This window comes from Hyperoodon ampullatus, assembly GCF_949752795.1.
Source record: "Hyperoodon ampullatus genome assembly, chromosome: 15".
NCBI lineage: Eukaryota > Metazoa > Chordata > Mammalia > Artiodactyla > Ziphiidae > Hyperoodon > Hyperoodon ampullatus.
The window spans coordinates 1,262,325-1,285,770 of NC_136928.1; the positions used below are offsets into that span (position 1 = coordinate 1,262,325).

General features: G+C 54.6%; 4 protein-coding genes across 6 annotated transcripts; 3 read left to right on the forward strand and 1 right to left on the reverse strand.

Annotated features, from left to right (window-relative positions):
• Nucleotides 1-1,409: 1,409 nt before the first annotated feature.
• Nucleotides 1,410-7,736, reverse strand: TTC31 (tetratricopeptide repeat domain 31; the record flags this gene model as incomplete). The annotated part of the gene is given in 15 exon segments (XM_079721490.1): nt 1,410-1,709; nt 1,897-1,901; nt 1,904-1,951; nt 1,954-1,996; nt 2,211-2,352; nt 2,423-2,570; nt 2,616-2,661; nt 2,986-3,039; nt 3,043-3,180; nt 3,288-3,528; nt 3,943-4,046; nt 4,186-4,414; nt 4,531-4,640; nt 7,449-7,537; nt 7,697-7,736. Coding segments are annotated over 15 exon segments (1,737 nt in total).
• A 255-nt stretch (nt 7,737-7,991) lies between these two features.
• On the forward strand, nt 7,992-14,308 carry CCDC142 (coiled-coil domain containing 142; the record flags this gene model as incomplete). Of its 2 annotated transcripts, none has more annotated exons than XM_079721440.1 (9): nt 7,992-9,054; nt 9,340-9,426; nt 9,506-9,655; nt 9,793-9,923; nt 9,997-10,110; nt 13,059-13,173; nt 13,390-13,567; nt 13,693-13,892; nt 14,052-14,308. In XM_079721440.1, 9 exons carry the CDS (start codon nt 7,992-7,994, stop codon nt 14,306-14,308), a joined length of 2,295 nt encoding a protein of 764 aa, XP_079577566.1. The 2 variants fall into 2 exon arrangements, with proteins under 2 accessions (XP_079577566.1, XP_079577567.1); XM_079721441.1 differs by having other exon boundaries at nt 9,808-9,923.
• Nucleotides 14,309-15,090: 782 nt separating this feature from the next.
• On the forward strand, nt 15,091-16,099 carry MRPL53 (mitochondrial ribosomal protein L53). 2 transcript variants are annotated; one of them, XM_079721148.1, is made up of 3 exons: nt 15,091-15,440; nt 15,540-15,652; nt 15,745-16,099. In XM_079721148.1, the coding sequence occupies exons 1-3, from the start codon at nt 15,349-15,351 to the stop codon at nt 15,876-15,878; spliced, it is 339 nt and encodes a 112-aa protein (XP_079577274.1). In that variant the 5' UTR covers nt 15,091-15,348; the 3' UTR covers nt 15,879-16,099. The 2 variants fall into 2 exon arrangements, with proteins under 2 accessions (XP_079577274.1, XP_079577273.1); XM_079721147.1 differs by having other exon boundaries at nt 15,091-15,652.
• A 3,733-nt stretch (nt 16,100-19,832) lies between these two features.
• On the forward strand, nt 19,833-23,401 carry MOGS (mannosyl-oligosaccharide glucosidase; the record flags this gene model as incomplete). The annotated part of the gene is made up of 4 exons (XM_079720489.1): nt 19,833-20,184; nt 20,372-20,598; nt 21,088-21,284; nt 21,490-23,401. 4 exons carry the CDS (start codon nt 19,833-19,835, stop codon nt 23,231-23,233), a joined length of 2,520 nt encoding a protein of 839 aa, XP_079576615.1. The 3' UTR covers nt 23,234-23,401.
• Between the last annotated feature and the right edge of the window lie 45 nt (nt 23,402-23,446).

The window sequence follows — 23,446 nt, forward strand, 5'->3', positions numbered from 1 at the left end:
GTAAAAAATTCCCAGGTGACACTGATGCTGGGGGCCCAGGGACCACGCTTTGAGAACCACAGTCCCACAAACTCTGTATTTTGTGAAATAAGCCGCAATTCACTCACACTCCTCTTCCCAGTGTTGGAATCATGAATACGTAGGACAATTGCAGATAAAAATCAGTTTATTTCACACCCACTGTGTACCAGGCTTTCGGCAGGTAGGTTCTCACACTTTCAGGCCTCACAACAGCCCTGTGAGGTAGGGATTGCCCACGTTTTACAGATGAGGAAACTGAAGCACAGGTGTTAAGAAATCTGACCCAACTAGTAATGGCAGACTTCAATCTGTCATACAGTATTTAAGGGGCCTGAAACCATAAACAGTAAAAGAATTTGGGACAGCCTTAAATAAAGAGGTGCTTCAGCATCTCCTATCGCAAGGTGCAAATGGTGTTGAATAAGACCCATAGGGCAGCAAGAGTCATTCATCCTGATGAATGGTTCCTCTAGGAAAGGCCTTCTGGAGGCCTGAAAGTCCCCTGCAGATCCACATTTAAATGAGCTGAGAGTCCCAGGCAGAGCTAGGGAGGAACCAGTCAGGAGCAGCTGCCAGGATCTTCGAGGAGAAACCAGAAGGAGGTCATGATTCTTATACAGAAAGTAGAGGATTTTAGCCTTCTTCAGGGGCAGTGACCCTGGGTGGGAAAAATTAAGTCAATTCACATGGGGGAAAGGCTGGTTACAATGCCCAGTGCTGGAGTGGAGAAAGACCATGACCAAAGTAGCAGAAGCCTGGGTACCTGCTAAGGCCCCATCCGTGGGAGAGCCAGCAGTGCAGGTACGTGGAGATATGGGCTCTGCCAGCTCCAGGCAGGAGCTGGTAAGCTGGTAAATACAAACCCTTGGTGAACCTTCTAGCAGTGGGAGGAGGTGAGCATCAGACCACTGGGCAAAGCAGAGGTCAGAATATGCATGGAAGGGTGGACAGGAAACAGCATGAGGAGCTCAGGCTTGAGAAAACGGGGCAAGAACTGGGATTAGGAAGACGTGAGCATCTGTCAAGCTGAAGGGCGAGACTTGGGCCTTATTCATTACTGTGACCCCATCCTGAGCACAGAGCTCTGGCCGGTGAGTGAGTCCCCCAGGGCCAAGAAGCAGGGCAAGCCTCGAATGCCCCCGCTGCCAGGTCTGTTACAGTCTGAAGACCTGACCTTTTGTACAGACCCCTTCTTGAGCCTTGGGGGGTTTTACTTTTCCGTACTGCTCCCAGAAGAAGCCATCTGCTTAAGAACCAAAGAAAGCCTATTTCAGAGGAGGTAGGGCTCCTTTCTCGCATCAGAAGGTCTCTGTGGCAAGAGGCATGACTGCCAGGGATGTTCCCAACCATGCACACATGGCCTTGCCTTATTAGGGACAGGTCCTCCTTCATCTGGTGTGAGGTAGGTGCTGGGGCCCAAGTCCCAGCATGCCCCAGCCCTCTGAGGAGTCCTGGAAATGGAGAGGACAGGGTCTTCTGCTCTGAGTATGGGGGAGGGACCAGCTGGAGTGGCTCAGGTGATGTGGGGGATAATGCAAGCGTGGAGACAGAAGGCCAGGGGCCCTCGGAGCAGCGCTTCCAGGGCAACTGAGGGGGAGGAGGCCTGAAGGCCCCAGCTCAACATGGGGCAATGCATAGGGGAGTCCAGTTGACAGGGGTGGCCCAGGGCTTCCTCCTCGCTGGTCCTGCTGAGAAAGAAGAGGGAGGGGCACCTGATACTCCTTCCAGCAGTGCTGCCTGTGCGCCCCTCATCCCATGCATTCCTGCCCATCCCCCTTATTTGCCTGAGGCAGAAAGCAGCACCACTTGGTGTTGCAGTCCCGGCCAGTTCTCTCTGTTTCCCCCGCAGCATGAGAGTGGGTCTGGTCCCCTTACCAGAGCAGCTGTAGAAGGCAGGGGTGGGGCCCGCAGGCTGCGTCAGGCTGGGATCGCCTCTCAGCGTCTCTTGGAACACGGCAGCTGCCTCTTTGAAACGCTTCGGTCCCAGAGGAACGAGAAAGAGGAAAGTTTAGGTGTCAGTGGGGTCAGGGAACTGAAAACTGCCCCCGTTCCCAAACTGGCTCTAGTTCCCAGTACCACTAACATTGTGACATTGTGGTAGTAGCTTAACTAGAAAATGTCAGTGTAGACCTGATCCCCACCCGATTCCACTCAAATTCCTCTTCTGCTTCCAACCACAGACCCCTTACCTGCAGTCCCATCAAGCCTTTGCCCAGGTGGAAGAGGCCCCGGGGCCAGCCAGGCCGCAAAGTAAGGGCTACCTGGGCATCAGCCAGGGCCCACACTGGCTGACCCGGCCGTTCACGGCAGAATGAGCGACTTCCAGATAACCTGATAAAGACCAAGTGGCCACAAGTCCAGGTCCTCCCTCGGCGCCCGGCTTGCCCTGACGTCCCAGCACAGGGGCCAAGCCCCCACCTCCCGGTGGTCCCGGGGGTCAAGCTTCGAGGCCTGGGTGAAGAGGACCATGGCCTTGTGGTGGAAGCCATTTTGGGCAAAGCTGGTACCAAACTCTGGGGAGGAGAGAGGGTAGGAAGGTTCAGACGGGGCTACCGCAGGGAGGGATGGGTGAGGCAGGGGAGAGAAAGAATCTCAGTCCTGGCCCTGCTGTACGGCAGCTGCCAGCAATCCTGGAGATGCCTGGGAATGGGGAGCAAAGTCAAGCAGGACTCAAGGCCTCAGCCTTCCCAAATCCTTCTCCTTTGTTTAAACAGTTTGTATCAGGCAACTCATGTAATCCTCGTGACGGGTCTGCAAGATGGCATCAGCCCTGCTTTCTTGCAGAGGAAAACTACCCCGGGTCAGGGTGACAGTGATGGAGCTTGATCCCAGGTCTCTTAAGCCTAGGGCCAGAGAACTCCTTCTGCTGGTCACTGCCCTCTACCCTTAGACTGCGTAACTTCCCAGAGCCCTCTGGCGCCCCTCCCGCTGGTTCCAGCTGAGCTTCTTCTGCCTCCTCCTCACCTCTGCCTTATGACTCTGCCTGGGGCTCTCTTCTTCTGGAGTGCTTCCTTCCCCCTAACTCACCTTCTCTTGGGGACCCAAGCTCCCGCCTTGGGGCTCCTGACTCAGTCCCTTTTCTCTGCAGGCACTGGGGGGCCAGTCCCCAACCTTGCACAAAGCCAGAGACACAAAGGTACTAGATAGATCCAGTGAGTCCTGTGAGCAGAAAGGCAAGTTAAGGAGGCGCAGGGCTGAGGCATGTCCTAGAAAAGTGGGAGGAGAGGGTGGGCAGGGACCACAGAGGGAAGGAAGGGGGCCCTGACCTCTCCCAGGCGACACTGTCCCTGAGCTGGGCTCCCAGAGCTGGACGGGGGGCTCCCATCCCCATCTGCAGTGCCTCGGCCTGGAGGGGAGGTGAACAGGTGCAGTGCTGGGGTCGCCTGCTTCTCCAGCACCCACCTCCTGGTACCTGGTGCTCTTAGTACCTGCCTGTGGACATTCGCGTTGGACTCCCCGCCATCCTGCTCCAACGCTCCCTTCGCTTCCGATCCTTTTGTCATGACGCTGTAATGACAGTGACGCGGAAGAGGAAGATGTAGTTTGAGCACTATACTTAAACACCCCCCCCAACACACACCATTTGTACCCTGAGACCAATTCTTCACGTGGACAATATATATTACATGCCATGGTACCGTACTAGGAGCTTTGCATACACTATCGCATTTAACCCTTGCAGCTCTATGAGGTAGGTTTTGTTGTCATCCTCATTTTACAGGTGAAAAAGCAGGTAAGACAGTCACCAGGCAGAGGGCTCATAGTAAGGAGGCAGATTCCAGCCCAGACAGCATAGTGTGACTCCAGAACCACTGCACCAAATGGCCTCCAGGAGACCCTCCAGTCCCTGAGCCCCGTGGGACCCCCTGGCCACCTAGAGTTCTCCCCTCTTCCCTCCCCCAAGTCCCTCTGGGCCCCCACTCCTTCTGCCCTCCAGCTGCCTTCTCTTTGAGTCGTTTCTTCTCTGCTTTCCGTTTCATGCGCTCCTGCTCAGACACCAGCTCCTCAGCCAGACGGCTGGCTTCCTGGAGGAGGAAGGGCACGTGGCAGGAAAAGAGAGAGAAAGTGAAAGGGAGGTCAGCAGTATGAACGAATCTTGAAAGATCCAGATTAGGAGAGAATACAGACATGGGAATCTGGGGACTGGGAGAACCAGAGTCCCACCTGTTCCGTCAGCAGGAGCCTCTGCGGCATGGCCACCTGAAGCAGGTTGTCTGAGTCACTGAGGCAGGATGCTGAGGCAGAAGGGCTTTGAGGGCAGGGCTGAGACCCTCGCGGAGGGTATAGGGAGGACTTTTGGAGACCACGGTAGGCGCCCAGGCTCTCAGCCTCCTTGGCCTTGTCATCCTGTCCAGTAGTTTCCCCCTCGTAACAGAAACGGTCCAGAGGGAATCTGTCAGGAGGGAGAAAGAGAAGGGAAAGAAAGAACATGAGAGGGAGGAGCATCTGAAAGCCAGCCCCCCCACCCCCCAGGGTACCAGCCTTAATCCCTGGGCCCGGCCCCTGCACTCCCCACCACGGTGCCACAGCTGCAGCCGCCTGGCGCTCCCACCCACACGGATCCGACGCAGGCCCTGGGGATCATTCTCCACAAGCCGTCGAAAAAAATCCACTATGTCTTGGGAGGGGGCGGGGAGGGGAGATTAGGTTGGTGTTGTGGGGAACTCTGGGAGACAGCAAGGAGCTTGGCTGGGTTGACCGCTCCACCACGGCAACCACTAACCAGCCACCCAGCCTGGAAAACCTTACTGGCCGACCTCTCCCTGCTCAGCACCTCAAAACACGCTGCTCCTGACTTTCACGTGTATCACCTGCCTTCACTAACTCTCCTACCTTCCCGAGAGCTGAGGGTGGCATTCAGTCCAGGCTTCTCTGACACCCTGCCATTAGGTCAGCCACACTGATGCCCCTGACATGGAACCCTCTTACCTGCTCTTCCAGCCGTGTCCCCTGCCATATCCTTGAATATGAACACCCCCATATAATCCACCCTGGAGCTACCTCAATGCCTAAATGAGTGCCACAGTTCCTGGCTGGCCTCTCCCCTGCACTTCATCTGTTTCTCCCCCAAACCAAGCTCTCAGCAATTACTCCCCTACTCAGAATTTTCCAGTAATCCCCCACTGCCAGGGCCACAGGCAGGACTGAGTCTAGCCTGGGATTCGGAGCCTTCCAAAAAGCTCCCTGGCTGACCTTTCCAGTCTTCCCTTGCAATGCTCTCCTACTTAGCTGCCGTCCTCCCTCTGCCACCAGGCTCCTTCCAGCCTTGGGGTCTTCCCCCAGCTGTCCTCAAATCCCTCCTGGCTCTGAGCTTCTCTCTCACCACAACTTGCCTCGCCTTCAAGAGTTCAAATTCCATCTCCCCACAAAGCTTTCCCAGACCCTTTCATTTCCAGTTATCTCTGCCCTCACTCAACCAAGGTGCATTAACATAGCCTATGTTATATAATTTAAAACCTGATTATTCATTGCTTTTTATTGCTCTCTTAATTAGCCAGGGAGCATAGAACCGGAGGGAACACTGTGCTGGAGCACAGCTGCTTGCATCTTCGTTCTGGCTCTGCCACTACTGGGCTGTTTGATTCTGGACAAGTCATTTAACCTCTCCGGACCTCAGCTTCCTCATTCACAAAATGAGGCAAGATCTTCATGGCTTGGCCTGTACATTCTGTGGTTCTAACGAGGATTGTTTCCCTAGTTGGTGTAAAGCCATCTTTAAAGACAAACAAAGAAAGGACCGCCTTGACCTCCTATCTCTCCCCAAAACACAGTCTATACTACTCTCTTAATTCACTACCTGGCCACACATGATCTGGCCACCAAATCTCTTCATGAAATCATCTCCTACCCTCTCGCCCTCCTCCAACTGCAGTGGTCTCCTCTGAAGTTCCTACGATGCGCCAAGGGTGCTCCCATTTCAGGGCTTTTGTGTTTGTTACTTCCTCTGCCTGGAATGCTCTTTCCCCAGTGAGTGGCTCATTCCTTCACCCCTTCAGATCCCTGCTTAAATCTTCTGCGGGAGGACTTCTCTGACCACTCCCTTCAAAAAGCAAAACCTCTCAGTTCCAGTCAGTGTTCCCTATCCTCCTCCTGGCTTTACTTCTCTCTGCACTTCTCATATTTGACATACTATATCGTTTATTTGTTGACTGGCTGCCCCCACTAGACACTGCTAATTCACTGACTATAGGGATTTGTGTCTGTTTGGTTTACTGCTTTCTTCCCAGTGCCTAAAACAGTGTTCAGTACATAGTTGGTGCTCAGTAAGTGTGTGCTGAATGAGCAAAGGCAGACAGGTGGGTGAGGAGGCTATTGTGATAGAGACGCAGCCGGGAGCTGTGCCGGAAGAACATTGTGTGATCCAGCGAGTTTGCACTTTGTCCTGTTAGTGGTGGGAGTGGATCTAATCTGGGAAGCGAAATGCTCAGATGAAATTGCACTGGGGAAAGAGATGAGTCTAGGGGTGAAATGTTTAGTTAGCAGGTCATTAGAACTGTTCAGGCCAGAAAGAATGAGTTCTTGAACTAAGGTAGTGGCAGCAGAAGTAGGAATGGAAGTAATGGATTTGATAGAAGAGACGCTTCAGAAGTAGATTTGGTGACTGGCTACACAGGTGAGGTAAAGGAAAGGGGAGGAACGTGTAGAATGATTCTCAGACTTCTGAATTAAGCAACTGGATGGAAGTTTGTGTTATCAACCAAGAGCAAGATGAGACGAAACGCAAAGAATCTGCAAAGATGATGAATTAACTTCTGGACTTGTTGAGTTGGTGGTAGCAGTTGGAAGGATAGCTTTTCAGTGCTCCCAAATCTGATCCTCTCCCTCCCTCTATAACCCTACCACCTCCTTCAGGACATCCAAACCCATGTGCCAGACCAGGACTTTCAAACCGCTTGCTGTCCTCTTGCTCGCCTCTTCTCTCAAACCCATAACGAAGGTCTCACTTCAGTGACGTTCTCTTAACGTTTCCTTGCTTTAGTGTCTTTGCACACACTGTCCCCTCTGTTCGTAATATCTTTCCCCAAGCAACTCCTACCCGCTCCCCAATCCTCAGCTAAGAGACCCTCGTCTGCCCGATCCTGCCCACGTCAGGCATTTATCACCGTTGAGTCGTCCCCGCCCCCTCCACTTGCGTTGCGTTTCTTGGCAGTAGGGCCCACAGTTACGCCTCTCCAAAGCCCTGGCGGAGCCCCGCGCGGCGGCGGGCCGGGGCAGGGCTCAACACAGAAGGTTGAAAAGAGGCGTGACCGTAAAGGGAACGGGCCGAAGAGCAGCGAAGAGTTATGTTCTGCTTTGTTTTTTTGGCCGCGCCGCGAGGCTTGCGGGATCTTGGTTCCCAGACCAGGTACTGATCCCTGGCCTCGGCAGTGAAAGCGCGGAGTCCTGACCCCTGGATCACCAAGAAATTCTCAAGGAGTCCTTTTTACCTCGTCGCCGTAGTCCTCAGGACCGAATTCCTTGCAGAGTTTGGGGAAAGCAGCGACGCCCAGCGGGCATCCGGGCCGCAGAGGACAGTCTATAGGAAAGGAAGGCGGCGGCGCGTCCGGGGGCCTCGGGGTGGGTGAGCTGGAGCCCTCTGCCCATCGCGTGAAGCACAAAATCCTACTGAAAACAGGTCTAATTGGGGCTGCCCCAGGCCTCCTGGACCCCCTCCGGTCTTGTCTCACCTGCTTACCTAGCTTGACCAGCCCCACAGTCTTCGGAATCGGCTCCATCCCCGTCAACAGTGACCCGAAAGTGAAAGTCTGGCATTCGACACCGGCCGAGGGGCCGAGCAGGACGGAGTAGGCAGCCATCTTTGTTGGGGGCAGAAGCCTCCGCTTACGGAGCGCGAGAGAGTGCACGACGGTCCCGGCGGCTCCCGGGCCAGAGATGACGGCTCCGGGGACGGGGCGGAGCCCCGGCTGTGGCAGGCGTTGGGCAGTACGGGGAGGCGGGAATCGTTAGCCTCGTTCCGGACAAGCTGTCCCATGGCCCAAGCGTCTCGCTCTGGTGGCCTTCTGCCTCCGCTGGCTACCGTGCCGCCGTTACGGGCGCAGCCCGGGGGCGCTGAGGAGGAGCAGTGGCAGAAAAAGCGGGCAGGCGCTCTCCGCCGGGACGTCCGTGGCTGGCTGCGGCTGCCGGTTGCCCGAAGCATCCCCTGCCTGGACCCACGGCCCGGCGGAGCTCCGAGAGGGCAGCCGTGGTGGGCGGTGGCGGCGGACGCAGGAGAGCACCGTGAGGCTGGCGCTGTGGACTGGGGGCGGGAGCCGGCAGCTGGCGGCCCGACCCCTCCAGCGCTGCAGCGCCTCCGGGCGGTGTTGCTGCGGCTGCACCACGAGCGGCAGGAGCTCCTCCACGCCCAGGACTGCGCCCGCCACCTACAGGCGACCGTGCGCCTCCTGAGGATCCTGAGTCCCGGCGCTCCATACCCCGGCCACTTGCCTCAGCTGTGCCGCGACCTGCTGGGGCACCCTTCCGGAGGCGCGGTCCTGCGAAGCGGCCTTCAGAAGACGCCCGAGCCGCTACTCCTGGCACGATCCGTCGGACTAGCCGCCCAGCGCCTGGATGCTACTATCGAGATGCAGCTTCGGGCTCTGGGCCAGGCGCCCGCCAGCCCGGGCCTATCGTCCCAAATCGCCGACCTGCTGCTGGCACTTCCCGCCTACCACCAGCTGCAGGGAAAAGCCTTGAGCTACGTTCCAGGGGCAGCGCGCCCTTATCCCCCGGCCCGTGTGCTCCGCCTCCTGACGGGGGAGCGGGGTTGCCAGGTGGCAGGTTGGCTGGATGAGGCGCTCAGGGGATCTGACTTGAGGGACCAGCTCCGCAGGCGGTGCCAAGAGGAGTGGGAGCTGCTGCCAGGGCTACTGGGCCTGATGGGGGGCGTGACGGGTTCAGCCAGCAGTGGACTGGGGCTTGGAGGGGCTGGGGCCCTGTGGAGCCAGTGCTGGGCCATGCTGTGGGAAGCCTGTGCTCAGAGTCTGGACCTAAGTCTAGGACCCTGGAGGGACCCCAGGGCAGCGGCACAACAGCTGAGTCAGGCACTGGGTCAGGGTGAGTGATGGGCCTGGGTGGGTGTTCGGGAAGGCCGGGATCTCTTCTGTATTCACCTCACTCACTTGCCACCTGACTACAAAAACAGGCTCTTTAGAATGAACATACCCCACCCCACCCCCGGGGACTCAGGCTATAGCTTCTGGGCTTTCAAGGCAAAGCCTTGCTTTCCGTGCCAGCCTTGAGTCTTGGGGGAAGCCTCCCCTCTTCCCCCATCATTGAGTGGGGGCAGGGTTGGGCAAAAGAGGGACCCTGTTTTCAGGCTCCAGTCATTTCTCCCACTAGCATCACTGCCTCAGGAGTGTGAGAAGGAGCTGGCTTCTTTGTGTCACAACCTAATTCATCAGTCTCTTATCTGGAGCTGGGATCAAGGTGAGAAGGAAGCGGCAATGGCAGTGACACAAGCCCCAGACTGCTCCTTCCTTATCCAACCATACCCCCTCATCTTCAGGCTTCTGCCAGGCCTTGGCATCTGCTAGTGGAAGTCAGAGCAGCCTTCCCTCGTCCTCTCGTACCGCTGAACTTCTGCAACAGCTCTTCCCTCCTCTCTCGGACGCCCTTCGAGAACCCAGGTCAGGACTGCTCCTCTGCCGGCCTCCAGGTGAGACGAGGTATGGGGGACGGGGGGATAAGAGGACAGCTGAGGGTCTCTCTTTTACTCCTTACTCGGTTGTGAAGCCTGCCTCCTCCCAAAGGTGTTCCGTGGCCCTTCACATACTCTGACCCTCCTCTCCCCAGGTCCTGCCCCCCTAGCCCTGGGGCTCTGTACCCTGCAGACCACCTTGCTCTGGTTTGGGGGCAGAACTCAGCAGCATCTGGCAGCGTGGGCCCCAGGTTCCTTCCTGCTCCTGGTCCAGAAGGATTTACCTGTGAGTAGCTGGGGAATGGGGACGGGGAGCATCCTGGGCTGGGCTCGGATCTCACTCCCCGTTTCTGCCAAAGCCTCTGTTATATGAGGCAGAAGCTTTGTCTAGCCTGGCCTCAGAGGACAGCTTGGCCCTGGAGGTGGAGCAGCAGCTGGGCCTGGAGATCCAGAAGCTGACTGCACAGATCCAGGTAAGGAGGGCAGGCGACCTGACGGGCCAGCTTTGGGGTCGGTGGGGAGGTCGTGGTGGTGGTAGATTCAGTGCCTTGGAATCGCCGCTCAATGTGTCTTTTCTTGCTCTTCACTTCTTGTCCTCTCTTCATTGTGGAAAATTTCAAAACAATACAAAAGTAGAGAGAAGAGTATAATGGATCCCCATCTTCCTACCACTGAGGCTTTAATACTCATCAACTCATGGTCAATTTTATCTCACTTATATATCCCGCCCCCAACTCCCATGTCAGGCTCTCATTTTTGTGATGTTAACAGCCACTGATGATTGATGATCATTGTCTGTATCCCTTATTTCATTAGAGGGTGCAAGGTGGTGACATCCCAATTCTATCATTCCTTCTTCATTATTAGTTGCATTACTCTTATCAAGTGAAACTTGCCCTCATAAATTACTTGGTTACTTTGAGGTATAATTTGTAGAGAAAAAGCAAGATAAATGATTGACTTTTCCTTTTATTTACTAGTTTTTGATACGTTTCTCCTGTTTTCTAAAAGTATAATTTGTATTTTTATTAAAACTGAAATAAAATATTATTTTAGAAGGCTTCTAGTGAGAACATAGCACTTTAACTGCCCCTCTCCAACTTCGACTTCTGATCCTTGCTCCACAGTGGTAACTTCCATGCACGCTTGGCTGTTTCTTCTAATATTTTCTTATTTTCTTCTAAATTTATGAATTAAACTATTATACGTCTAACTTTTCCCCATTTTACACAGTACCGGTTCCTACCACGGACGATGTCTCTCTGCTTTGTGTTCTCTTCCTGCCCACATGTCTGCTCTTTGCTCTGGACAGGGGCGTGGCTGTGGAGGTCAGTCCCTGTCCCCCTGCTCCTGTTCTCTCTGCATTCCACAGCGCCTTGGGGCTGTAGACCCCCCACCCCCCCCAGTTTAGCCCTAATCCACCATCTGCATCTGCCTGTTGGGCATTTATACCTCAAATTACTGCTGCCTCTTTCAACTCAACATGTCCCAGGACAGGCTTTTCATGAGTAGGGTGGACAGTGACGGTTGTGGGAGCTCTGGGCAGGGAAGGCCTTGGTGGACACATGGTAACAGAAGCTCCTTACAGGGTCTATGGCTCAAGCTGGTGGCTGGGCAGCCTCAGAGGAGCAGCAGGGGTTGCTGGATGTGGGTAGTTCATAGCTCGTTGGGGGAGTACTGGCGAGATGGTCTGACCAAAGCAGAAGCTCCGTGTGTGTGTGTGTGTGTGTGTGTGTGTACATGAGCATACACTTGCCCTCGCGTGTGCATCTCCAGGGTGGGGGTGGAGGACTGTGAAGCAGTAGGTTGTCATCAAGTTGTGGGGGGCGCTGAACACCCGCCCACAGATTCTGGACTTTATCTCCTAAGTGATAGGGAGCCGTTGTAAGAGCGGGAGGGGAACAGTGAAGACGGTGATAGAGTCTGATCCAGCTACAGTGGTCAGGATAGAAGCGAGGTGGGGAGACATAATATGAGAAGGGTCCGGCTCCTGGTAGTTGCCGTGAGAACAGAGCAAAAGGGCCAGGGACAGTGTGCTCATCACGTGCACCAAACACTGTCCAAAGCAGTTTCATGCCTCGCTTCTCTGCCTGGTGACTGCACTACTGGGCATCTGCTCTGGGCACTCTACCACATACAGCACTGGGATGAAAAAGAAGAATCAGATGTGAGTTTTTCTCCTCAGCAGGACTGTAATGTCCCACAGAAAAAACTGTCCCATAGGGCTTCGCTGGTGGCGCAGTGGTTGGGAGTCCGCCTGCCGATGCAGGGGACACGGGTTCGTGCCCCGGTCCGGGAAGATCCCACATGCCGCGGAGCGGCTGGGCCCGTGAGCCGTGGCCGCTGAGCCTGCGCGTCCGGAGCCTGTGCTCCGCAACGGGAGAGGCCACAGCAGTGCGAGGCCCGCGTACCGCAAAAAAAAACAAAAACAAAAACAAAACTGTCCCATAGTGTGACCCTGTATTTTCCGAGTGTTGAGTGCAGAATTTCCTAACAAATGTCAGTTGACAAAAGGGTACTTTCTTTGTTATCTATAAGGAAGAAGCGGGTTCTGGTGTTTGGGATAAGAGAAGAAGAGTTTAGATTTGGACTTGGTGGGAGAGAGCCCAGGTATCGGGAGCCACGTGGACTCTCTCCCACCAAGACCGGCCCCCGCCAGGTCCTCTCCTCCTCAGGTTCTCAGGCATACAGTCACCTTTGCCTTAGACCTGCCACTACACAGCCCTCTTCTTGGGTTCTCCTCTTAGATGGGCTGTAGAGACCCCTCCTTTTTGCTGTCTTCTCCCCCTCCAAAAACAAAACCTATCAAACCAAAGAAACCAAACCAGCACACGGGCCCTTTCTTGCTTTGTGGGTTACAATGCTCTGGAGAAATGGAAGTGGCTATAAAGAATACTCAGTGTGAGGACATTCCAAAGGTTCCTGAATCTTAGAAAGTTATATTCATTGCTCCTGGTCTACACACAGTTCTTGCCTTCCTTTTATAGATGACAGACAGAAGATCGTACAATTCCCTTTTCTTTCTCCAGCCTCTGCCTGTCTGCAGATCATGCAGACCTCTCTCTGGAATCTGCTTTTGAACACTGGCGGTGGTGAGGGTGTCTCCCTTTTTTTTTTTCCTATTAACGTTCCTATAGAACAAAATTAACATGGAGGATTTCCATCCTCTGAACCAAGCTGAGGAGAGGAGGGTAATCTTAGGGCAACTGTCCATAATCTTTTCTCGGTCCAGACCTCTTGGAAAATCCAATAAAAGCTATAGTATCTCTCCTCAGAAAATGCCCAAGCCCATACGATTATGCATACACTTCTGTTCTGGGGCTTTATGGATACCAGGTTAAACACCTCAGATTTAGAAGAGCATATAACTTGACAAGTGCCTCAGAGATAAGCCCCCTTTACTTTCTCCCTATCCCCACAGCTCCTGCCTGAAGAGTCACTAAGTCTCTTTTTTCAAGAATGTCATAAACGAGCCACACAGGACTTCGAACTCCACATGCCACGGGGTCGGTACTGGCGGCATCGCCTCTGTCCTGGTAAGTCCTCATCACAGCGTTCCCTTTCAAGGCTTCTCAGCGGGTAACAGTGTCCTGGCCCCTCCAAATCCTGGCTCCACCCCTCTGTCTCCATCCTGTCCTCACCTTCTGTGTCCTCTCACCCTGAAATCCTACCCTCTTCCCCCAAATGCTCCATTAGGGGCTTGATGGATCTCCCTAGCCTCATATCCTGTCCTTTCTCTTCTCTCACTCCAGAACTTCCCAGCATTCCTAGTGAGTATGCTGGGTTGGTGGTCCGCAGGGTACTGGAGCCTGTGTTGCAAGGACTGCAAGGACTGCCACACCAAGCCCAGGCCCCTGCCCTCAGCCAGGCGCTGACTGCCATCCTGGGTGCCTGGCTTGACCACATCCTCACCCACAGGATCCGGTTCAGGTGGGGAGAAAAGGAGGCCATGGCAGGGGGATGAATGGAACTGAAAAAAAGGGAGGGGATGGGTGGGGCGGAGCCGTTCGGAGAGGCGGGAGGGTCAGGTGGCCACACTGTACCTTGGCCTTCAGCCTGCAGGGGGCGCTGCAGCTCAGACAAGACTTCGGAGTGGTCAGGGAGCTGCTGCAGGAGGAGCAGTGGGGCCTGTCCCCAGAACTTCGCCAGACTCTGTTCACGCTCAGCATCTTCCAGCGGCTGGACGGGGCCCTGCTGTGTCTGTTGCAGCAGCCCCTGCCCAAGACTCAAGTCCACAGGGGGCCTCCCTGTTGCTGTGAGTCACTCTCCCTCCCCAACTCCAGGCTCTCTTTGCCCCCAGCTCACAACTTTATGTGCCGCATCCCCCATCCTCATCACTGATCGGGCTTCTGCGTGTGCCCTCCTACCCCCCCACACACCGCCAGCCACCTGCCTTCCACTCCCGCCTTACCAGGTGCATGTAATGAGGTCCAGACCACGGAATTGCCCAGCAGCAGCCTCAACAGCCTGCAGAGCTTGGAGCCCCCTCTTCGACCTGGAGCACTCCCAGCCCAGACAGCTCAGCTGCTAAGCACACTGTGGGGAGAAGGACCTAGCCCTGAGGCTTACCTGGTAGGAAATCAGCAGGCCTGGCTTGCCCTGAGGCAGCACCAGCATCCCCGCAGGCACTTACCTTTTCTTTCCTGCCTGAGGACCAGTTCTGAATCCTAAGGACCCTCATCAGAGCCCGTCAGAACTCCCTATCTCTGTCTGAAAAAGCCCAGACATTTAGAAATGCATATTAAAAGAGCCTAATTGGGAGCTTGGAAGAAAGCATACCTGAGAACCACAAGCTACACAGAGCCTGGACTTAGAAACCCGGAGGTCCGCATCCTTGGGAGGCTTGGGCTTAGTTCCCCGTCAGTGAAGACATCTCAGAGCTAGACACTAGCAGTAAGGGGCTAGATGCTGGGAGTAAGGCTTTAGGGTTGGATCCCAGGGGAAAGGGAAAGAGAAAAAGCAACAGAAAGCAGGGAGCCTAGATGCCGCTTCCTCTTAAGCCCCAGGAGCCACAGGCCAAACACTGGAAGTCCGGGACACTACTACAAAGTCAATTCCTCAGGAACCACAGAGGTGGAATAGGAATTTCTACACCTAAACCAGTCCCACGGCGTATACTATATAATAGTACCCTGCACTCCCCTCCCCATCACTATTTTTAGTCATTTAAGACTCAAGTGGGGCTGTAGGACCTTCACGTGTAAGCTTCGCTACTCCAGAGTTCCACGTGTTTAATCTTAAACTACCTGAGTGGAGTCTACCCTCTGGTAGGTTTATAATCCCTGACGTGGTGGTGCCCTCGCCTTGGAAGGGACCAGCACTTAAGACGGCGTTAACGTAGATCTGGCACAGCAGGGCACAGAGGAGTGACGGCTGCAAAAGACGTGGTATCGGAGCCAGGTGCAAACGACGTTTGCACTATTGATTGTCTTCACCGTGGTAACGGGGGCTTTTAATGACAGGTAGTGTTTGCTGACCGCGTACTTTGGGCGCCCCATACCCTGTGCCGAAATCATCTGGCTCCCTCCTGGCCTTCCTCCTCTTCTCGGCTGGGGAGCCCAGGGCGGCGGCCTGGGGACCAGCACCACCGACCGTGGCAGAGAAGCCGCACGAGGCGGAGGTCGGGGGACTGCGGAAGCGCGTAGCAGTCCACAGCGTCTCGCACTAGCGACACTTCCGCCCGCACGAGTCCTTCCGGGGTGGGGGTCACCATGGCAGCGGCCTTGGCTCGGCTCGGACTCCGCTCTGTCAAGCAGGTTCGGGTTCAATTCTGCCCTTTCGAGAAGAACGTGGAGTCGACAAGGTACGAGGGGGAAGGAGTGCGGACGCGGAGGGGCGCGCCTTCCTCCCGCCGGGGGTCTAGCCCCCTCTGCCGGGCGCTCACGCCGTTTTCTCACCGCAGGACCTTCCTCCAGGCTGTGAGCAGCGAGAAAGTTCGCAGCACCAACCTCAACTGCTCGGTGATAGCGGACGTGAGACACGACGGCTCCGAGCCCTGCGTGGACGTGCTGTTCGGTGGGTCTGGTTGGGAGTCGGGAGGGAGTCGCTAGCCCTCGGCGCCGGCCCCGCCGTCCTCCCGGTGCCTGACTCGTTGGTTTCTTCCCCAGGAGACGGGCATCGCCTGATGATGCGCGGCGCGCACCTCACCGCCCAGGAAATGCTCACCGCCTTCGCCTCCCACATCCAGGCCAGGGGTGCGGCGGGGAGCGGGGACAAGCCGGGCGCCAGTACCGGGCGCTGACAGCGCGGAAGAGACCAACAAGCAGGTTTCACCTAAGACTGCTAAGGACACACCTAAGAAGAGCTTGACTTAATGACTCAAATCACTACCTAGAAGACCACAGAGCGCAAAAGAGAAAAGAAAGAGCCCCGTGACCACAAATGCAACCGGTGTTTCTGGGACGAGACAAGATGGGGAGGGGTCTGGACAAATTTGAATTTATTTCACTTTCTTACCATCACTCAACGCTTAACCCTTTGAATTTGGCTTCTTCCAGCACGACTCAAGGTGCCTCTTACTCTTATTAGACGTGCTGTTTTCTCAGTCCTCATTTTCCCATTTCAGTAGCACCTGCCACGCTCTATTCCCTCCCTTGTGTAACTTCTTTTCCGCTCAGGTCCGTTTTCTTCTTTTAACCATAAAGACATACTACGCTCCTTCTTTCTCTTCTCTCTTTTATTTTTGGGGCATCTCATATTCTGTCATGACTTGAACTACCCTCTTGGGTTAAACCCTACATTTCTGTTTGGCTCCAATCTCAAATTCTGTGCTATAGTCAGGGTACTTACTACCAATTTTCTCCAAATCCCACCAACACTCTTTGTCTAACCCTAACCCGGTAATCTTACATACTCTCTAAAGTTGACCCTTGAACAATGCAGGTTTGAGCTGCAGAGGTCCTCTTACATGCCTGCTTTTCAACTAAATACATAGTACAAGTACTACACGATCCGTGGTTGTTTGAACCTGCGGTTGTGGAACTGTGGGTGCTGACTGTAAAGCTATCCCTCCGTTCTCAACTCCGTGGAGCGGTTAGGCCCCGAACTCCCATCCCCACCCCCACTGTTTAAGGGTCGGCTGTACTTGCGTCCTCCCTGACTTCCTCTTCCTTTAAAAGGCACATCACCTGCTCCGCCTTCTGAGCTGGAAACCGCAGCATTATCTCTGGTTCTGCCCGCTCTCTGCAGATCCAGTCAGTAAGTTCATAATGTTCTGTCTTAAACAAAAGCTCCTGAAGTGTTCTCTACCTTTCCATTCACTCTCCTGTATTATTGTTGCATTCTCCCACCTGGTCTCCTTTTTGCTAACCGTTTTTGCTGCTGCTTACTTTATCTTTCCAAAGCATATCATTGGTTTTATTATCACAACTTGTTTCAGAGAACAGTGCCTAAAGTACTTTTTAGGCACCCTGCCTAAAGTGTTTTTGTTTTTTGTTGTTGTTTTTTTTTTTTTTGCGGTACGCGGGCCTCTCACCGTTGTGGCCTGTCCCGTTGCGGAGCACAGGCTCCGGACGTGCAGGCTCAGCAGCCATGGCTCACGGGCCCAGCCGCTCCGCGGCATGTGGGATCTTCCCGGACCGGGGCACGAACCCGTGTCCCCTGCATCGGCAGGCGGACTCTCAACCACTGCGCCACCAGGGAAGCCCTAAAGTGTTTTTCATACGAGGTTACCACCCATTAATGTGGATCATGAAGTCAATTTAGGGGGTTAAATCAGCCTTTAAAAAACAAAGTAAAATAGAATAAAAAGTATCAGTAGATGGCACATGGACTGGGAAGTATTCTTTAAGAAACGTAAGTTTTAAGCATATAATCATGAGTATAGATACAGGTATTATACAAAGTATGTGTATGTGTGTCTATCTGTGTGTACTTGGTTGCAGTATAGAATTATTTCTTACCGCAGGTTGTAGGAAAAAATGCTTGATAACCACTGGTTTAGAGAAAAACTGCAGAATGTTCAGCTAGGCAATCAAGAATCTCTGGACACTGGCTGCTGTGTACTTCGCCAAATATATTTCCTCCTATCCCATTACTGCTTCTCTCTTAAAACGGTGATATCTTCAAAGCACTGGTTTTCCCCCCCTCCCTTAAAAGAAAGAAAACGATCAGGAGACAGTATAGTGTAGTAAAAAGCCAGAAAGCCTGGGATTGAAATCCTAGCCTTTCCCTTAAGTACCTGTGTAACTTTGGACACATTACTTAGTCTCTCAGTGCCTGTTTCTTCATTCGTAAAATGGGGATAATAGTACCTACCTCATAGAACTGTTGAGAGATTAAATGAATTGATATCTGGGACTTCCCTGGTGGTCCAGTGGTTAAGACTCTGCTTTTCCACTGCAGGGGGCACGGGTTCAGTACCTGGTCAGAGAACTAAGATCCCTGCATGCAGCGTGGCCAAAGATCAATCAATCAATCAATCAATTGATATCTGTAAACTGCCTAGAATATTGAGTGAGCATAGCATAGTATCTAAGAGGCCGTATGTTATAGGCCTCTTCAGTGACGAAAGGATACAACCTAGATTTGAGTTCTTCAGGTCCATGGTTAACTGGCTATTATCCTTGGCCAGATTAACTACTCTCATCTGTAAAAACAGGGATGGTTCAAACACTGCTGTAAACACGGATTGAGTGCTGGCACTGCGCTTATAGATTGTGAACTTGAGGTTGGGGCTGTTTTCTCTGTGTCCCCCGCACCTTGCATAGTGCCTGATACAGAGTGTGCAATAAACTTTTGTTGAATTTACCAATATTTGGCATCAACCTTGTGACTTCAACTGATTAGTACTGAGATACAAAGATGAATGGTGAAACTCGGGTGTGTGTACTAAGTGCTACAATATATTGAATAGGTGTGGACCAGGTGCAGTGAGAGCAAGAAAGGACTGACCATTGGGTTTGGTCAGAAGGTGATTGTTAAATGAGTAAAAAGTCTACCAGTGGAGGGTGGGGCCAGAAGTCAGAATATAGTGAAAGACGAAGTGGGTGTGCAGCATAAAGTAGTAGTTTTATGTAATTAGAGTTTGGATGGGAGGTGTGATAATAGCTAGAATAGCATAAGGGTGTGGAGTAGGGGTTTTTTTAGAGGATGATAGAGATTTGTACTTTATGAAAACACCTTTTATGCTGAGCTGTTGGAGAGAAGTAACTATGAATCTAAGTTGCATTTTTTTTTTTTTTTTTTTTTTTTTTTTTTGCGGTACGCAGGCTTCTCACTGTTGTGGCCTCTCCCGTTGTGGAGCACAGGCTCGGGACGTGCAGGCTCAGCGGCCATGGCTCACGGGCCCAGCCGCTCTGCAGCATGTGGGATCTTCCCAGACCGGGGCACGAACCCGTGTCCCCTGCATCGGCAGGCGGACTCTCAACCACTGCGCCACCAGGGAAGCCCTAAGTTGCATTTCTGAACCATCATCAAATGTAATCTTGGCTCTTCTAGGACAACATCAGGTGCAGATGCTACCTCTTTCCTACAGCCTTCCCTGACCTGGACATAAGCAATCTTTCCCCTAAGCGCCTTTGCCTCTTGGGTTGTAGAAAAGGGAAAAAAAAAAAAAAGTACAGCCACCACCATTATGGTCCTTTTAGGGTTTATCTAGATAAGGAATCCTAGACTGAGTGGAAGTATGACATCTAAAATCACAGATCCTCTTGGATCCACTCCATTTCACTAGGAAAGAAGGCATAGGTGTGGACGATATGATTCAGATACACCTGGGTTCCAAGGTAGCTGCTTCCTGGCTCTGTAGCCAGGGCCAAGTTACTTGAACTTTCTAGGCCACGGTTTTCAGGCACCTGATTGGGGCGATGTGGGGAGTGGTTAAATGTAAAACACTTAGGACAGCGTCTCATGCTCTTAATATACAGTAGTTATTAAAAGAAAGAAAAAGACAAATGTGATTGGTTTTTCCTACTAGGCTGTCAACTGCGTGAGAACGCGAAATAAACGCCGATCCAGTGGACGCGGCCCAGAGGGCCAACCCCAGGGACCAGCCCTACGCCACGCCGCGCTGTGATGCTCTGGGGCTTAACCTGACGTGGAGGGGCGGGACTTCCGGCGGAAGCGGGGGGGGGGGAGGCACGGGCCAGTGGGTGCGGCTGACACATCAGTGGTGTTCCAGGTGCTGCGCGCGAGCAGGGACCCGGGCTCTGTTGCCATCTCTCCGGGTCCCCGCGACGCCGACTTCCGTGCAAGGATGGCTCGGGGCGAGCGGCGGCGCCGCGGAGCGCCGGCAGACGGAGCGCGGACCGCTGAGAGGGCGGCTCGGGGTGGCCCCGCGCGACGGGAAGGCCGGGGCGGCCGGGCCCGGGGCGCGGCGGCGGGAGCCGCTCTGGCCGTCGTGGTCCTGTCTCTGGCCCTGGGCCTGTCGGGATGCTGGCTGCTGGCTTGGCACCGTGCGCGGCGGGCTGTCACGCTGCACCCCGCGCCCCCGGCGCTGCCTCCCGACTCTTCCAGCCCCGCCGTGGCCCCGGACCTCTTCTGGGGCACCTACCGCCCTCACGTTTACTTCGGCATGAAGACCCGCAGTCCGCAGCCCCTCCTCACCGGTAACCTGGACGCGGGGCGGGCAGGCAGGCGGGCACTTAATCTGGGCGCCCCAGCTTCGCGCCAGATCAAGGGTGGTGAGGAGTGGATCAGGAGAGTTATTAAGAGGGATGACCCTGAAGTTCTCGGCGACCCAGAGGGACAGGTCCCCTGCTCTCTCTTTGACTTACCTGGCCATTCTACCCCCAGGACTGATGTGGGCGCAGCAAGGCACCACCCCGGGGACCCCTAAGCTCAGGCACACGTGTGAGCAGGGAGACGGCGTGGGTCCCTATGGCTGGGAGTTCCACGACGGTCTCTCCTTCGGGCGGCAACACATCCAGGATGGGGCCATAAGGCTCACCACTGAGTTCGTCAAGAGGCCTGGGGGTCAACACGGAGGGAACTGGAGCTGGAGAGTGACTGTAGAGCCTCAGGTCAGGGCCCTCAGGACACCCTTCCCCTAGCCCAGACTTCCTCCACCCTTCCTTTGCTGCGTGCAAATGCAGGATAAAGTGGGGTTAATAGCAGGGACTCTGAGCCTGGCTGCCTGGTTTGAATCTGCTGCCTGCCTTAAACACTTGCCTGTATGACCACCTCTTTTTTACTATCTCTAAGCCTTGGTGTTCTTGTCTGTAAAATGGAAATTAAAAAGTACCTAACTCAGAATTGTAAGAATTAAAGGAAATAATATGTAGAGTTGTTAGCATAGTACATGGGACAAAAGTCCTATTATTTCCCAGAGAACCCTGTGCAGAGCTCTTTCTCTCATCCCACTGGTGCTTACTTTCAGCGACCCTCAGCACTGCTAGATGTGTGGTGTTCACTACGTTGCTCTCACCTGGTGTCCCTTTCCCTAAGGCTGGTTCTCAGGGGAGAGGCTGCCGACCTAACGCTGTGCTTTTATGTCCTCATTGGTCTCCCAGGCCTCAGGTACCTCTGCTCTCCCTTTGGTGTCCTTGTTCTTCTATGTGGTAACAGATGGCACAGAAGTCCTAGTGCCAGAGGTTGGGGCTAAGGGGCAGTTGAAGTTCATCAGTGGACACACCAGTGAACTTGGTGACTTCCGCTTTACACTTATGCCACCAACCAGTCCGGGAGATGCAGCCCCCAAGTATGGCAGGTAACTGGGGGAAGAGAGTGTGGGGTGGTGGTATGGATGCTGACTTAGCCCGAGTTCCATCTCCCCCATTCTACCCTCTTTCCACCATGTTCCCTGCATTGCCAAGACTCTCCCATCCTGACTCCTGATCACCTCATGTTTTCGCTTTAGAATCCCCACCACTTCCTCCTGAGTGATATTTCCTGTTTATCTTTTTCCTTTCAAGCTACAATGTCTTCTGGTCCTCCAACCCAGGACTTCCCTTGCTGACGGAGATGGTGAAGAGCCGCCTAAGTAACTGGTTTCAGCATCGGCCCCCAGGGGCTCCCCCTGAACGCTACCTCGGCTTGCCAGGATCTCTGAAGTGGGAGGACAGAGGCCCACGTGGGCAAGGACAGGGACAAGGGCAATTTTTGGCACAACAGGTGACACTGAAAGTCCCCTTTTCTGTGGAGTTGGTGTTTGAATCAGGCAGTGCCCAGGCAGGAGGAAGCCAAGCCCTAGAGCAGCTGGCAGGCAGCCTGCTGACCCAGGCCCTGGAAAGCCATGCTGAAGCCTTTAGAGCGCGCTTTGAGAAGACCTTCCGGCTGCAGGAGAAGGGCCTGAGCCCTGAGGAGCAGGCTTTGGGTCAGGTTGCCCTCAGTGGGCTTCTTGGTGGTGTTGGCTACTTCTATGGACAGGGTCTGGTGTTGCCAGACACGGAGGTTGAGGGGTCTAAGCAGAAGGTGGACCCAGTCCTCTTTCCACCTGTCCCTCTTTTCACAGCAGTGCCCTCCCGGTCATTCTTCCCTCGAGGTTTCCTGTGGGACGAGGGCTTTCACCAGCTGGTGATCCAGCGGTGGGATCCCCGGCTCACCCGGGAGGCCATAGGCCACTGGCTGGGGCTGCTAAATGCTGACGGCTGGATTGGGCGGGAGCAGGTGCTGGGGGATGAGGCCCGAGCCCGGGTGCCCTCAGAGTTCCTGGTGCAACGGACAGCCCACGCCAACCCGCCAACTCTGCTTTTGCCTGTAGCCCACATGCTAGAGGGCGGTGACCCTGCCGACTATGCCTTCCTCCGCAGGGCCTTCCCCCGCCTGCGTGCCTGGTTCTCCTGGCTTCATCAGAGCCAGGCAGGGCCAGTGCCACTATCTTACCGCTGGCGGGGCCGGGACCCAGCCTTGCCAACCCTACTGAACCCCAAGACGCTGCCTTCAGGGTTGGATGACTATCCCCGGGCTTCACACCCTTCACCCGCTGAGCGGCACCTGGACCTGCGGTGCTGGGTGGCACTGGGTGCCCGTGTGCTGATGCGGCTAGCGGAGCAGCTGGGAGAGGCTGAGGCAGCTGAAGAGCTGGGCCCCCTGGCTGCCTCCCTGGAAGCAGAGGACAGCCTGGATGAGCTGCATTGGGCCCCAGAGCTAGGAGTGTTTGCAGACTTTGGGAATCACACAAAGGCAGTGCAGCTGAAGCCTAGACCCCCTCAGGGGCTGGTGCGAGTGGTGGGCCGGCCCAACCCTCGCTTACAATATGTGGATGCCTTGGGCTATGTCAGTCTTTTCCCCTTCCTGCTGAGGCTGCTGGACCCCAACTCATCCCGCCTTGGACCCCTGCTGGATGTTCTAGCTGATAGCCGCCAGCTCTGGAGCCCCTTTGGTTTGCGCTCCCTTGCAGCAACCAGCCCCTTTTACAGCCAGCGCAATTCAGAGCATGATCCTCCCTACTGGCGAGGTGCTGTGTGGCTCAATGTCAACTACCTGGCACTGGGGGCTCTTCACTACTATGGGCATCTGGAGGGTCCCTACCAGGCCCGCGCTGCCAAGCTCCACAGAGACCTCCGTACCAATCTGGTGAGCAATGTGAGGCGGCAGTACCAGGCCACGGGCTTCCTGTGGGAACAGTACAGTGACCAGGACGGGCGAGGCACGGGCTGCCGCCCTTTCCAGGGCTGGACCAGCCTTGTCCTACTGGCCATGGCTGAAGACTATTGAAGGGGGAACTTGGGAGGGGAGCCAGGCCCCTGATGCCACTCTGGAGCCGAGGGACAAGGTCTCTCACTTCTGCCCCCAGCCCTCAGGTACCCGTGCTTCAAACCCTCCTCAGCTCATCTCAGGTGTCTCCTTGCTGACATCCCACACAGCCCCGGAGTGAATGTGAATTCAGAGTCTATTTTTCTAAATAAATGGGAAAACCATGCCAAACGC

Bases quoted from the DNA above. Each gene is read 5' to 3' on its own strand.
- MRPL53 (XM_079721147.1), top strand. From the start codon at position 15,349: ATGGCAGCGGCCTTGGCTCGGCTCGGACTCCGCTCTGTCAAGCAGGTT. The intron at 15,653-15,744 runs GTGGGTCTGGTT...TTTCTTCCCCAG, and splicing joins CTGCGTGGACGTGCTGTTCG to GAGACGGGCATCGCCTGATG.